Source organism: Nicotiana tomentosiformis, chromosome 8 (genome assembly GCF_000390325.3).
Source record: "Nicotiana tomentosiformis chromosome 8, ASM39032v3, whole genome shotgun sequence".
Lineage (NCBI taxonomy): Eukaryota > Viridiplantae > Streptophyta > Magnoliopsida > Solanales > Solanaceae > Nicotiana > Nicotiana tomentosiformis.
The window spans coordinates 79,975,870-79,993,079 of NC_090819.1; the positions used below are offsets into that span (position 1 = coordinate 79,975,870).

Sequence of the window (17,210 nt, forward strand, 5' to 3'; positions counted from 1 at the left end):
TCGAAGAGCCAATCTTCGACATTTTAACATCGGGGACTTAATGCGAAGAAAAGTCACCCTCAACACCCGAAATCCGAATGAAGGAAAACTGGGTCCGAACTGGGAAGGACCGTACCAGGTTCTCGAAATCATCGGAAAAGGATCCTACAAGCTCGGCATGATGAATGGCGAACAACTGCCAAGCAATTGGAACGTATCACACCTAAAACGATACTACTGCTAAGGTACGGCCCCTTCCATTTTCATTTATATTTTAAATAACCCTTGCAGGTGTTCGACCTGAAACAATGATGGATTCTTTGACACAAAATCCTTTAGGTTTGAAAGCACGCGTTGCACTCTTTTTCCCTTAGACCGGTTTTGTTCCAAATGGTTTTTTCGGTGAGGTTCTTAATGAGGCAACCATTGAGCGTGCTAACTCATAAGAATTCAACAGTATCCGAAGTTTCTTTACAATCAACCTCGAATACTGGGGGGCATTGCCCTCGAATGTCAACTTTGATGCGAAGAAATTACTTCATGGCAGCAGGGTCTCGATAGGAAAAAATTGTAAGGGGAAAACGGTCAAACGAGCCGTACCCACGTAGTTTGCTCGAGCCCTGGCACAGAACATGTACGCATGTATAATCATTTATAAAGAGAAGTATTTTTCTTTACCAATATCTCATGCCTTAGAAAAAAATTTTTACTTTACAATTTCATACTCTCGATCTATTATGTAAACACGCTTAAGGGCCGACCATAACCAGAGTTTGGATAATTACACCCACACTCGGAGACTACCGTTCGAAAAATAAACGAGATCGAATTATTAAAACTCCGAGATCATAAGACCTTTTAGGCAACCCTCGATTTTTATAGGCCACAGCCACCTCACACGGGGACTGACACTTCGGGAAAGCTCCAAGTAAAATTAGAAAATAAGCCTAAGGGGAAAATCCCGAACTAAAAAGGCTACTGCTGAATTAACACGGTTCGGAGACGTCCGAATTCCGTAACAAAACAAGCCTTCGAATTCCCTCATAAACTGGTTAAAAGGGCTACCCCCGGCAAAATCATAAATGGCTTCGATAATATCAAGCCTCGAAAACTCTAATGAGTACAAAATTGTTTGAACTCTCGAACAGTTCCTTATTGCATGCTAAGGCATTAGAAGTTTTGCAAATACAAATGATAAAAAAATATTTTCAAGCCGAAAAGGGGAGAAAGCCATAAACAATCTTTTTACAAAGGCTATATCGGCCTAATACAAAAGCCTAAGGGATGTTTTTGCTTTGAGATCGAGAGACCATCCTCACTCAAATAAAAAATCTAAGGGTTACCTTACTTTGAGTTCGAGGAAGCACTCACTCGATCGTAAAGCCTAAGAGCTATACTAATTCGGTTTTAATCAAATTGTCTAAACCTCAGACCTTGGAATACAAATTCATAATTTTATAAGGAAGAAAGGAAGAAAGTTTATATATATATATATATATATATATATATGTCAAAAATTATTTACAAGGGCAACATGGCCCGATCAAATTTCTCTACAAAAGACCGAAATGGTCTTAAAACAAACACAAACAATACTAATCCTAAAGGACTTAGTCATCTCCGGGAGCAACATCTTCGCTCTCGAGGCCTTCCCCGCTTTCAGATACGCTCATACTCCCAGAAGCATCATCATCGGGAAAGGCCAACACTCTGGCTTCAGCTTCGAGCTCCTTAGCATTCTCGATCTCAGCTGTAAGATCGAATCCACGAGCATGGATCTCCTCGAGAGTCTCCCTTCGAGACTACATTTAGCATGCTCGGCAACCCAGTTTGCTCGAGCCTGAGCAGCTTCGGCAACCTCCTTTGCTCGAACCTGAGCAGCTTCAGTGTCGGACCGGTAGACGACCACCATTGCATCAGCATTAGCCTTGGTCGTTTCGACCTCCGATTTGGCCATTGCAAGTTTTATGGCTAGCCTCTCTCGATCAAAAGTTTCTGAACCCAACCGAGATTGGAACTCCTCGATTTTCTTAGCTTGCACCAAGGCCTTCTCTTTCAAGCTTCGGAGTTAGGTACCAGCCGAGGCTAGTTGAGCTCGGGCAGCTTCCTTTTCTGAGGCAAGGTGGTCCATGTTCTTCTTCCACGCCTCGGCCTCCGCTTTCACTGCGTCCACTTCCTCACGAAGTTGTCCGATCACATCGAGCTTTTACTGGACCTGTGGGGCCGAACTGTTAGCCACCACGCTCGAGTCAGTGTCATTAACTTCAAAGATTCTTTTTCCCTGCTCGGCCAGATCAACTTGTTCTTTCTAAGATGCTTCTAGCTCAGCCCGAAATCATTTTGCTTTCCCTTCTCTCTGCTCACTGAGAAGCTTGAAGGCATCTCTCTCCTCAGTAAGCCCTCAGTTTTTGGCTTCGTACCGGCTCAGCTCCCCTCGGAATCGGAAGAAAGCCTCGTGATGAAGCACAAAAGCCTATAAAAATAGAAAGAAAGAATTATACAAGGGGAGAAAAATACAAATATGAAAATTGACAAAGAAAATATGAATTTACCCGGTTCAGGGCCTGTTGGGCTTCATTGAAAAGACAAGGCGCTCCCACCTCGTCCATCTGGGCTTGGTCTTCTTCCGTGACCAAACGTCGGAGGTAGCTAACCACCCCTATGGGGGCAGCAAGAACCCGTGCATCCTCCGGGACCATGGTAACGATTGTTCGCTTGCACCCGGGATCGACACTAGGGGCCGAAAACTGAATGGTCAGTTTAAAACTCGAGGAAGCCTCTCCCGAACTCTTCTTTGGAACATCCAAGTCACTCAGACCGGTGACACCCTCTACCCCAAAAAAATAACCATGGAAAGGATCTTCCTCTCCGTGGGTGCCTTCCCCGTAATAAGTCTCCACGGCGTGAGCATTGCATATCATCGACTAGGAAAATAAAGGAAACAAGGGTAAATCCCCGATCTCTATTGCCCCAAGTGGGTCTTTTGGGGCGCCGCCTCTGCCTTGGGGAGCCTCAAGCCTAGTTTCTACACCGACATCAACCGCCTCTTCAATGGTCTCTTCGCCCCGAGATAAAGCATCTTCGGTTCCTCTTGGCTCGGGGACTTGGGCCGAAGTCTCCTCCTTGACCTCATCGAGCCTAGACGGAGTAGTATCAACTCCCATCGGTTCCGAAGTTCTCCAAAACTCGGTGCTAGCTCGCGCATGGGCCACCAGCCTGAAATCATTGTCACGACCCCAAATTCCCTCCGTAGGATGTCCTGATGGCACCTAGTCTCTAAGACTAGGTAAGCCTATCAATGCGGAATAATATTAAATATCTGAAATAAATAAACTACAATTCAAACAATTTCAACTCCCAAAACCCGGTAGAAATAAGTCACAAGCTTCTAAGAATTTATTCTCTATGTCTCTATACATCAGAGTCTGAAGCAAATAAGGAAGACAACATAGTAAGATAGAAGGGGACTCCGGAGTCTGCGGATGCTGGCAGATATACCTCGAATTCTCCTCGTACAGGTAGTTTACTGATGTCTGGTCTGATAAGATGTACCTGAATCTGCACAAAAAGATGTGCAAAAATGTAGTATGAGTACACCACAACGGTACCCAGTAAGTGCCAAGCCTAACCTCGGTAGAGTAGTGACGAGGTCAGGTCAGGCCCTGCTGGAGAATAAATAATGGCATGGTAAAATATTTAAACAATATTATAAGATAAAATGACAATGGAAATGAATCAAGTAGTATGTCACATTTAATTACACCAAATAATGGCAAAAAAATACCTCGTGGAAACAAAACAGAATTATTTTCAACTTTAAGAAAATCACAACAATAATCAAAGGCAACTGCGGGAGCCTTCACAATTTATTTGAAATAAAAAAAAATCCCAAAATAGCATCCCGCGTTTTAGCCATCCTTATCACACCGCATGACTTCTAGTAGTTCCCCTACTAGCCACGCGTATCAAGCCACCCTTATCTCACCACATGCGTTTTAATACCCAGACCTTATACCACCGCATACGTATCAATATCACAATATATCATAATCTGCACCTCAAGTGCTCAAATAATTTAACATGCCAAAATAATTCAAAAATAATATTTTTTCACAATAAAGAGCTCACGGCGCATGCCAAAATAAATTATCAATAATATTTTTCCATAATAAAGAGCTCACGGCTCCATCACAATGAGTAAGAAAATCTTACAAAAATATTTAGGAGTAAATAATTCAGGAAAATAATACTTCAAAATCTTTAATACGTTGCTTCAATATCAAGTTTAAAAATGTCAAATACTTCATATTAATAATATTTAATTTTAAAAAAATCAACCTTCAAATAATGCACAGAATAAAAGAAACCAAGTTTCAACTAAATAGGTAAAACAATTAGTACGAAAAGGTCAAACAAATTTGAAATATATATCTCAGATCAATGATGAAGAATATAACAAGATAAAATAATTTAATAAATGCTTAACGGTGATCTACCCAATTTAAAAATTTAATCTTTCACATTTAGCCCGTGTACTCACTCGTCACCTCATGCACACGACTTTCAACACATTTCAATAATCACATCAATACCACTCCTAGGAAAAATTTTCCCACAAAAGGTTAGACAAGTCACCTACCTCGACTTGCTCCAATTTAACCAAGTATTATGCTTTTTTCTCGATTTTCCGACTCCGATCGACTCGTATCTAGTCATAATTAATTCGATACAGTCAACAAAAATTATAGGAATCAATTTCATAAAAAAACTATATTTTTCAATAAAATCCGAAATTAGCTCAAAAATCGCATGTGAGGCCCACGTCTCGGAATCCGGCGAAACTCACAAAATCCGATAACCCATTCAATTACGAGTCCAACCATACCAGTTTTCACTCAAATCCAACTCCGGATCGACACCGAAATCTCAAAAATTCGTTTCTATGAGATTTCTAAATTTTTTCCAAATTCCTCTCTCAAAACACTAATTAAATGGTTAAAACAATGATATATTCGTGTATATTGACCAAATCCGAGTTAGAATCACTTACCCCCAATGTTTTTCCTTGAAAATATATCAAAATCGACTCTTCTCAAGCTCTAATTCGTCAAAAATGGCAAATGGGACGAAGTTCCCTGTTTTTATAACTTACAGATCTGTCAGGGAGCCTGATTTGTCAGGGAGCTCGATTTGCCAGGGAACCCGATTTACCAGGGAGGTCGATTTGTCTTGTCAGGGAGCTCGATTTGTCAAGGAACTCAATTTGTCAGGGAGCCGGATTTGTCAAGAAGCCCGATTTGTCAGGGAGCTCGATTTATCAGGGAGTCCGATTTGTCAGGGAGCCCGATTTTGACAGGCATTTCCAGCAGAAAAATTGCAGCAGCTTTTGCAGCACCTAAGTCCCATTTTTGATCCGTTAACTATCTGAAACTCACTCGAGACCCTCGGGACCTCAACCCAATACACCAGCAAGTCCTAAAACATCATACGAACTTATTTGAAACCTCAAATCAAGTCAAACAATGCTAAAATCACAAATCACACCCCAATTCAAGCTTAATAAAACTCAAGAATTTCCAACTTCTACATTCGATGTCGAAACCTATCAAATCAAGTCCGATTGACCTAAAATTTTGTACATAAGTCATAAATAACATAACAGAGTTGTAAAAATTTTCAGAACTGGATTCCGACCCCGATATCAAAAAGTCAACTCCCCGATCAAACTTTCAAACTTAAATTCCTATTTTAGCCATTTCAAGCATAATTTTACTACGGACTTCCAAATAAAATTCCGATCACGCTCCTAAGTCCAAAATTACCATACAGAGCTGTTGAAATCATCAAAATTCTATTCCGGAGTAGTTTGCATATAATTCGACATCCGGTCACTATTTGAACTTAGACTTTTAATTTTTTATCAAAATTCTATATCTCGAGCTAGGGACCTCGGAATTAAATTTCGGGAATATGCCCAAGTCCCAAATCATGATACGGACCTACCAGAACTATCAAAACACTGATCTAAGTCCATTTGCTCAAAATATTGACCAAAATTAACTCAATTGAGTTTTAAAGCTCTAATTCACATTTTAATCCATTTTTCACATAAAAGCTTTCCGAAAAATTTTACGGACTGTGCACGCAAGTCGAGAGATGATAAATAGTGCTTTTTGAGGTCTTAGAACACATAATTAATTATTAAATTTAAAGATGACATTTTGGGTCATCACAATCATCTTCTTTCTCTTCTTCTTCTTCTTCTTATTCTTCTTCTTCCCTTAGTCTTTGGACTGACTCCATAGTCAGCGGGATTGTGTTCCCCTTGGGTTTATGGGCTGTTCTCTTCTTGGGTTTTTGACCCTCGGAGTTCGAGGCCATTTTCCTCTTATTCTCCTTCGCCGGTTTCGAGATAGGTGGTGAAACTTCTTCATCACCGGACGGGGGTCTTATAGTCGCATCCTTTCCGAGACCTACAAAAGGAGAAAGTAAGTAAACTCATATTTGAAAAGATGCTTGAACGATAGGCAAATCAGTAAGTCAGGAAGAAGGCTTACCATGAGTACAAGCCTCCCACCGGCCCTTTGACAAATCGCGCCATGCGCGCTCGACATATGTTGATGTCGAAACCAGGCTCCTAACCTAGTTCTCGAGGTGGGGAATCGCACCTGGCATCCAAGCAACGAATGCATCGAGAAAAATACTGATAAGAAATGATGAAAAGTAAAAACAACGAACATAAATTAAATACGGAATCATACTTACATTTCATATTCCATTTCTCATAAAATGGCATGCTTTCATCCGGGATTAGGTCCGTGGTCCTCACCCGAACGAACCGGCCCATCCATACTCGATCTTTGTCTTCATCTATACTCGAGATGAGCGCCTTGGTGGCCCGATGTTGAAGATTTATTAGCCCACCTCGATTCGAGGGCTATATAATCTTATGAGGTGGTCAAGGGTGAAGGGAAGCCCGTCGATTTTTCTCACGAAGAAACGGAGCAGTATTACGATCCTCCAGAAAGAAGAGTGAATATTGCCGAGGGTCACCTGGTATTTTTTGCAGAAGTTTACGATGACCGGATTGAGGGGACCCAATGTGAAAGGATAAGTATAAATACTCACGAACCCTTCCACGTGGGTGGTGATCGCTTCTTCTAGTGCCGGTATTACAACCTCTTTATTTCTCCAGTTGTAATCTTTCTTCACCTGGTCAAGGAGGCTTTTGGATATCGAGCATATATATCTCAATACCGGCTCGCATCGACCAGGAATCGATGAGGGTTTCTCGACCTTAAAGTCGGAATCAATGACACACCCTCCCTCTCCCCGGGAATAAGTTCTTCAAGGCGTGGCTCCACCACCTGGTTTCTCGCCGGCCGGCCAAGAGGAGGAAGCAACCTCTTTCTGCGGAACAGTTTTAGATGTTTTGGACATTTAGTTTTTGTGGGTAAAGAATGATGTAGACTGAAGTATTTGGTGTTTTAGGAAGAACAAGCAAAGAAACTCAAAGATCTGAAGATATGAAGCTTTGAAGAAGGCAAAGAACTATGGAGATTGGAATGAAAAAAGATTTGAAAGTAAAGTTTGAAATAATGAAGAAGGGGGTTATTTGTCGGTTTCACAACGACGGTTCAAAACTGGTAGTGGCCGACCGTCGACTGACGCGCATTAAATACTTGGGAAATTGTACCGACGAGACATTTCGGTCACATCTGCTGCTTATGTCATGGCAATTACGTCATGATCGAAGGCTCAAATCGTTTCTTGTCATTATTGTTCAAAAAATGAGGGGACTATTTGTATACGGTCAAAATAGGATAAGCCCGATTTTGTATGGTTAATCGAGACCGAGGTTCAATCCCAAGTTATATTGGATCGTTACATGAGTAAATATTGCCTATTTCGTGATTCAGGGATCGATCGAGATCGAGACCAACTAAGGTCGAGACCGAGAAGAATAGAGATCTAGCGAGATCGAAGGAAGCCTGCTAAGTCGAATAACAGAAAGCCGAGGAATCCGTGATCAGGCGAGGATTGTGGCGAAGATCTCGGCATGTATCAAGTCAAGACCGGTTGATTAGCCAATCAGGAGATTTTCTTCTGTATTTAGAATTGTACCATATCTAGAACTCCTCTACTATATAAAGGGGGTTCCAATCATTTTGTAAGGACAGATTCACGCATAACAAAGCAATATTTTACGCTTTCTTTCTTAAACTCTCTTATTCACTTAGTTGGTGCGAGGGCAATCTAGCTCAAGGGCCAAAACTGTATGATATATCGGTTTGCTTTATTTTACAGTTAATTTCTAACTTCAATTTTCATATTTCTCAGTTTGTACCACGTGAAATCATATATCCTTAAAACTACTTATAAATTTAATTGTTATCCGATTTTAAGGGTAAATACAGTTCAATAGTAAAAGTGCAAATTTCCACCATGCAAATAGGCGTATATTCTGGTTTCAATGACCTGCTTTAAGATGAAAGACCCCGTTGATTTGGATTACTAGTGGACTGACCTACTCTTCAATTATAATTGGGTCAAAGGTTCTCTAGCCTAGTACTTGATTCGAATAATTTCAATAATACGAAAATTATGACATTTAATTCTCAAATTTCCAATGTCCTTAACTGTATGCACGTAAATGAAACTTAATTCAATTAGTTATGTTGAGGCCTAATAATAGAAGTTCTAGATTTCTAGTACGCTAGCTACCACTCAATGCTCTTTTTAAAAATTAAGTGAGTTTGGGAATTTGACTGTGATTCATTCAAATGATATTATTGTATTATGACTAGAAAAGTTTGAACTTTCAATCCCTAGATGTATAGTACTTTATTTAGCGAGAATGGATTAACATGTATGCATTTTACCTGGCCACTCTTAATATTTTGACTTTTGCTTGTCCCGTGGACAAAACTTTAAGGTCAAAAGTCAAAAATGTTATTTATGAAGCAAGGGAGGCCAACACTTGTTAAACTTGAAGTTAGCACTAAAGTGTCTCATTCGTGTCATTCACCCTCAGGAGACATGGTCAATAATTGGGAATAAATGGAGGTTTATATTTTGGCCTAGTGGTGAGTTAATTCCTTGACGCTTATATTAATTACTAATAAAAATACATAAAGTAAAACAAGTTATTTCTAATGGTGTAACCTCATATTTGATAAATATAGCGTTCAAAACTTCTAAAATAATCTTCCAAAGATGTCCTTCCCCCTCCCCACCTTGTCAATGATTCAAGAATGGTCAATAATGTGTGAAAAAGATAAAAGAATTCCAAAGACTCCAAGTCGTCGTTAGGGAATATATTAGCTAAGAAAGAGTCAGTCCAACCTCAAGAAGGCAAAAGACTTTGCAAGTCCACCCCATTTTGCTGTGCAAACTTATGAAAAGGACAAGCAAGGAGATAATCCATTTTTTAAATATTTACGAGAAAGTATATGTAATACACTAGCAAGTCTAGGGAATGAAAATGTCCTAAGTGACATAACTATGTGTTGTAATATTTTGCAAACTTCGTAGTACTAATATAAAGCTTCCTTTATTATCAAAAAAAAAGTCGTCGTTGGCTTGACTTCTTGTCTTTTGCAAGTATATGTGACTCAAACTCAAGTTATAAATTGTGGGTTGATAAACAAATTAAATGAGCGAAGAATCAGATTACATGTAACGAACACAAAATTGTGTGTTGAGTTTCATTCCTTCTATATATGGCTTGGATGATTAAACATATTTCCACATGCTTCTTTTTGGTGTATTACCTAACACTGCCTATTTATGGAGAGGCAATCAGAGCAGCACCTCACCATAAGGTGGTTAATGTCAGCTCCTTGGAGCCAAAACCCTACTGCCAAAGGTCAACCTCAGGTATATTATAGTATTAATTATTAATCTTTATCTAACCGTGAATTCTTGGGTGTCTCATTAGTATGTGTGTGATGGTATGGAATCGCATCGTTCCCAATAATATGTTTATATGCGTATTATGATATAGTATTAGAGTTAGAGTTAAGTTGCCTTATTCATCTATTGAAATTGGTTTTAAAGTGCTGACGAAATAATTATGGTATCATATAGGTCCAAAAATCGGATCGCAGAAATTGGAAATCGTATCTAGATATGGACCTTGCTTTCCAAATGCTAGTCGAACGAAAACTCCATCATCCAACGAACTTCTAAATTGGGATCAAGCTAGAGTTCGTTCAATCAATAAAAGAGTTAATGACCACCTTTACAGTAATGATCCGGTTAATTATAATTATGGGTCCTATACAGTAAAGGTAAGTCTTGGCACACCACGACAAGACTATCACTTAATGGTGGATACTGGTAGTGAATCGAGTTGGGTACGTTGCCAATCTTGCACTAAAGGTTGCAAATCAGACGATTCTCTGTACAATCCTTCAAACTCTTTGACATATACAAACAGTTCGTGCAATGGTATATTTAACGTCATTTATGGTGATAACTCGTATACAAATGGTACTTGGGGATGTGATATTCTCATTATAGATGGTTTTGGTGCAATAATGAACTTCCGATTTGGTTGTGGCCAAGAAAATGTTGATGAAACTGGCAATAACTTTGGTGATGCAGCTGGAATACTTGGACTTGGCAGAGGTGAGTTATCTTTACCATCTCAAAGTGATTCGTCAATGAAAATGTTTAGCTATTTTATCCCATTAACAAATAGCCTTGTTGGAAATATGTATTTTGGGACGGAAGCGCTAAAAATATTGTACACTTGTTCATTCCAATTTACACCATTGGTAAAAGGCCCCGAACCAGTATACTACTATCTTGACCTAGTTGGAATAAGTGTAGCTGGAAATAAACTCAACGTCCCGTCGATAACATTCACTAATGAAGGAACAATTATAGACAGTGGAACGGTAATCACTCGATTGCCACAGGTGGTTTACTCTGCACTTCGTACTGCATTTAGAGAGTCCATGTTGAGTTACACATTATTAGAAAATGTTGATGAGCTGATGGACACCTGCTACAGCTTCAATGGATACGAACAAATTGCTTTACCAGAGATTAAATTCCATTTTGGAGAAGGAACTAGTACTACTACTGATGTGAAGTTGTCAAACAATGGGATTTTATGGATGAAAGATAATAGAGTGAAATGTTTGGCTTTTTCTGCAACGGAAAGCTATAGCATTATTGGTAACGTTCAGCAGCGAGGAATGAATGTGATTTATGATTTGAAAGGGGAAAGAATTGGATTTGCTAGTAACTGTGATAGCTGATCAGACCTAGAAGAATATTGAAAATTAATTGGGAACAACGTAGTTGTGGGGTCGTGTTTAATGATAAAAGCCGATTCATATTTCTGCTTCATTAGCATAATTGTGTAATCATGTTATAATCTTTTACAAGCTCATTTATTCCTACAAATTAAGTTACTTATGGTTTCTTTTACTGTGTGAATCTGGCTCATAATTATCCTGACCTTTTATGCATGTGTATTCTTGCCACTGGAATAAGAAAAAAACACTATCGTACTTTGAATTTCTCCTGATAGTGGGGATTCTATCAATTGTTCCAAGCATAAAAGCTCAAGCTAAGGGAGTGCCGAATAGTTCTAAACTGTTTCCAATGATCATGTCGTTGAAGTATGAACAATATAAAAACACAATGTACTGTCATTTGGGAATTAATTATCCCTATAATCATTGAATTTCTCCATTTTAGTATCATCAATTACCCATTTTTAACATATTCTTTAAAGTTCTAGTATCATAATGTTCTAGAATTAACCATATAATTTGTCATTCTCTTACTTGTTATTCCTATCCAACCAGTCTCTTAGAATCCGTCTTTTTATCTGTTCGATTATTTTGAAATTTGAATACACGACTTTAATTATGGAATTTCATTTTTAGTTTTATTTTTGTTTAATTTTGGTTTATCCAACAATCATATTGGAAAATTTAAGCAATTACTCGAGTAGCCTTTTTTGATTTCGCAGAGATCGTTTTGATTCACATGCTAGTTATGTTAGAGGTTATAATTGCAAGAAATTAATATTTGTGTGGTGAATAATGATGAAGTATTGTGCGGTATTTAATATTATAGAAATTGTGCAGGAATTGATAATCAAAGGATTGTTATGCGAGCATTACTTACTTTAAGGATATTTTTAGTGTATGTAGAACACTTGCTTCTCGTATTGATAATACAAATATTAATATTATTTTATATTAATTTTAACCCACATAATATAATATGTAATTTTCTTTAAACTTAATACAATAATTATTTAATATCGCCAACCAAATGTTGCATAAAATTATGCGAATTAGTCTTTCCCCGCCAGTGAAACATTGCATATAATTATACTAGGGTTATTGTTATTATTAATATTGATTCTTCTAACCAAACATAATATTATTATATGGTGGAATTATTTCTCCAATCCTTCTAACCCACGATCTCTTAGTTTTTGGAATCTTTATAAAAATAATCGGCCGAATTTATTATTTGCTTTTTTAATCGGTATACATAGATTAAACACGATTGTATACATATTATACATGAATTATACATATGTTATTAAATGCTGGAATTATTTCTCCAATCCTTCTAACCGACGATCTCTTAGTTTTTGGAATCTTTACAAAAATAATCGGCCAAATTTATTATTTGCTTTTTTAATTGGTATACGTAGATTAAACATGATTGTATACATATTATACATGAATTATACATATGTTATTAAATGCTGGAATTATTTCTCCAATTCTTCTAACCAACGGCCTCTTAGTTTTTGGAATCATTACAAAAGTAATCGGTCGGATTTGCAATTTATTTTTTTCTTATCAGTATATACAGATTATATTCGATTATATACATATTATACATGAATTATATATATATTAAAACTGAAAACACCAGAAAATGATTTCCATAAGCTGGCTATTTCTGCAAATCAAACAAACACTGCTGCGATTAAAAGATCTTCAAACGATTTCTTCAAATTTGAATATAAGGTTTGAAATCAAATTTTCAAGGTATATCTAAATCCCACCTTCTTAAATGATTCTTACTTTATACAAATGGCCACTTTTGTTTCAACGTCAAATATTTTAAAACATAAGCTCATTTTATTAGTGAAGTAGGTATTATAAACCAACTTTTCTAAGCACTCATTTAATAGACATTTTTCAAAAGACTTTTTTTTCAAATAAAATCTACACTTTTTCAAGGTATATACACTGCTTCTCTTTCAAAATTAATAGGTTTTAAAACATACACTTAGATAAGGCGCACATCTTTAAGCACTAACTAAGTAGATATAGATATTTTTTATTCCTCGAACCTAGTCTAAGTCCTATAGAGCTACCTTAGGTAGATTCTAGGGGGTGCCTAACACCTTCCCCTTAGAAGAACAAGAACCCTTACTCAAATCTCATTGGTTAACAAACTAATAGGATAATGATCTTAACAATTAAATAAGTATCCTAATATACCTTTAAATATTAGGTGGTGAGGGAAACCACTAGTTGAATCTTGTTTTGACTCATGCAAAATAGGGTGCAACATAACTCTTGTTAGTGCTCTTGACCAATTTTTTATTGATTACTTGCGTAGGATAAAATTATTAAAGTTGGATTCCTGATAGCATTTGTTAAGGGACTGAAATTAAGATCATAATTTATTATTGTGGAGATTTTTCATGTCCATATAAAGACCGGCAAGCATAGTTATTTCTTAATCAAAGATAATGATATGCATATTTTTTTCTTCTGAATGGATTTTTTTTTTGATTATCCTCTCTCAGTATATGTTGTTCACTTTTAAGAGTTAGTTGTTCATTGAACATATTTTGATGTACGTTGAAGTAGGCAATCAAAAAGTCATCTGGGCTAATATTAGTAGTATTTGATGAGTAATTGGCTAATACTGATCGCATTTTATGAGTTAGTTAACATTGATATTTTTTTTCTCTCAGATGCAAAATTGGATTTTTCCCTTCTTTTTTCACCTTTTTCTATACAAGAAGTTATACCCATAGGTGAATCTTTAAGGCCAAAAGTATTGCCTGTGGGGCAGGCGAAGGGCAATACTTGTTAAACTTCAAAATTCTAGCTATGAAAAATGAGGTTAAAATATCAAGATCACCCACTTTCAAGGCCATTCTCGCAAATCACCCCTTACTGTAGGCTAATGGGCTAAGGCCCTTACCCTGTGAAGACATCTAGTCGGCCGAAAAACCCGTTTATTTTGGGCTAGTCTGAATAGGTTTGTCTAAGGGGAGGGTAATACCCCTACCGGTACCGTCACCGTACCGGTCCAAATTGGGGGTAGGGTGGGGGATTTGGATAAAGAGTAAGGGGACTAGGAGGGTATCGGGAAAAGTACTGGTAGTACCGGTCCAGTTGGTACCCTTAAGGTACCGAACCGGTACCCTTATGTTTTTTTTTTAAATGTGGTTGTTTTTGCACCATTAACCAAATATAAAAAATAGTCGTTGGCAACAGCAAAAATAACTATTTTTGCCTCCCTAGCCCCCTAACACCCACACCTCCTAATTTATATTTTTTAACGTCTAAGTTTGTTCAAATACACTTTGACTCTATTTTAAAACTATAAATACCCCCATTTCATTCTTTTCATTTTCATACAAAACTCTCATATCTCTCTAATTCTCCATCTCTCTCTCTCTAGTTGCAATTAACGTTCTAGCACTCATATTAATTTTCGCATTTATTTTTTGTTATATTTGTGTTGCTATGTATTGTAATTTTAATTTTTTATTATTAAGAAAAATGTGTAATATATTGACTAAGGGTAATGCTAAGGAGGGGGTCCTCATTTTAAAATAAATTCTAACCAGTACGGGTTTAGCCGTTACATACAAGAAATGTATAATCATGCTTTTCAAGATTTTTCTAGAACAACTGTTAGAAATAATGTTTGCATTGATGAAGGAAATGAAGACTTGCTGAAATATTGGAAGAGAAGAAACTTTGGCCTTCCAGAAATAATTCAAGAAGACGGCGATGCCTAGCCTATAGTAAAGTACTATCTACCGGAGATAGTGGGGACGCAGAAGAACATGTGCTATCAATTTCAAGCGAAGAACTAATCGATATTATTGAAATCTATTTCAAGCAGGATTAATGATTGTTTGTATTTAAATATAATATTTAATTTTTTTAATTTAAAAATACCCCTAAATACTCGTACTGCACCTTTAAATACCTCCCCTCCCCTTAGGACCGGTAGGGGTACTGGTAGGGTACCAGAAAACGTACCCTTACCCCATACTTTTAAATCTCTTTAACGAAAAAACCTTGAGGAACCCTTCCCCTACCTCTATACTCCTCGTACCCTTAACCCTTAAGAACCCAGTACCCTCCCCTTAAACAACCCTAATTCTGAAGTACTACATCTTTAAAAATAAAGGAATTAGAAGGAGATTCAGAGTTCTAATTCTCATCGAAAATTCATATATCCTTTTTAAATACTAAAAAAATAAATTTACACAGTTAGAATCTATATTCTGTATCACAATTGTAAATTTAAAAATATTTAAAAATATTGGATAAATCGTTATTACTTATTGGTTTACTCGAAAAACGCATGGAGTTAAATTTATACGTAGTTCTAAGGATATGTGGTATAACTTGACACAAATCGTAAGAATGAATAGAAATATCAAGTGTTGACTGTAGAGAATGAAAAATAAGCAAAGTTGGGAAGAAGATGATTTATAGATTAAGCAAGATAAATCAATTTATGAAGCTAAAAAAGGATAACTCTTCAATATATGAGTGTATGATATCTCAGTTATAATGTATGCAAAAACTAGGTCCTTACAGAAATAATAACCACCCCCTTTATAGTGGAGGGATCCTACATTAGATATAATTAAAAATACATAGTGGGAGATCCATGATAAATCAGCTTTTTCATAATTCCTGCCAGGATTCTCTCCTCTAGTGGGATTGCAACGGCTCTTGTCTATGAGCTCGATATTGACTCGAGCTCTCGATCTTGACTCGAGCTCGATTCTTACTCGGATCCTTGTATTGATTCGGGGTCGGTGTTGGTCAGTCTCTACCTCATAAGCTCGATAACTTCACTTTGCATCATAGTTCGATTTGGATTCGAGCTCGATAATGATATCTAGCTCGACATTGATCGGTCCTTAGGGCTCAAAGTTTGGTTACCTGACTTCGGACCTCAACCTGATATTATGAAGACGCTTCTTCGATCCAATGTATTACCATTTCGACCAGTTCGTATGAAGGACTAACTGATTTTTACCGTATACAGATAGTTCCCTCGTTTCTCGGGAAGGATGTAGCGAGAAACGATATGATTTCCCAACGGCTCGATCAGATATAAGCTGACGTTTACATTGGGCTCGATCATGTCACACGTGATAGCTGTCCCGTCAATTTAGTTTTTCAAGGCATTTAATGCGTGTCAGACGTTGGTCGGCCATTATCGAAATTGAACCGCCATTGTTATACCTATAAATAACCCCCTTTTCACTTTTAATCACTTTTACATCTTCAAACTCTAAATTTTCTAACTTCTTTCTCACACTTTCTGAATTCACTAGCAAATTGTGATTCTTCTCTGCAAAATTCTTTCTTCAAAAACACCAAATCCTTGTTACGTCCTTCTATTCTCGATCTTTAAATCCAAAATATGACAAAAATATCAAAAATCATTCCACAGAAAGAAAAGGCTTCTTCTTCACAGCGTGCCACCGATAAAACACTAATGGAGCCACGACCTAAGGAATGCATTTTTGGGGCGTGTGTTCTTACGTCTGATTTTAAGGTCGACAAAGGCTCGTCGGTTCCCGGCCGATGTGAGCATGTTTTGAGGTATATGTGTTCGATAACCAAGAGGCACCTCGAACAGCTAAATAAAGATTGCAATTGGGAGAACAAAGAAATAGCGATCCCGTCTTTTGAAGAAGATATCACCACTTACGTGAAAGGGTTTTTAAGTATGTATACTTACCCTTTCACGTTAGGTCCCCTCGACCCTGTTATTATTGATTTCTGCCATCAATACCAAATAACCCTAGGCTAGATCCATCCTTCTTTTTGGCGGATTGTTATTTTGATCCGTTACTTCATGAACAAAATCGAGGGTTTGCCTTTCACCCTCGACCATCTCATCCGATTGTACTGTCCTCGCCTCTTTCGAGGCGGGCTAATAAAACTTTAGCGTCGGGCTACCAA

At 37.4% G+C, this 17,210-nt stretch overlaps 1 protein-coding gene across 1 annotated transcript; it reads left to right on the forward strand.

Moving 5' to 3' along the window:
- The first annotated feature begins 9,641 nt into the window (after positions 1–9,641).
- Positions 9,642–11,402, forward strand: LOC104119830 (aspartyl protease AED1-like). The gene is made up of 2 exons (XM_009631423.4): positions 9,642–9,858; positions 10,069–11,402. Exons 1-2 carry the CDS (start codon positions 9,702–9,704, stop codon positions 11,247–11,249), a joined length of 1,338 nt encoding a protein of 445 aa, XP_009629718.1. The 5' UTR covers positions 9,642–9,701; the 3' UTR covers positions 11,250–11,402.
- Positions 11,403–17,210: the final 5,808 nt, after the last annotated feature.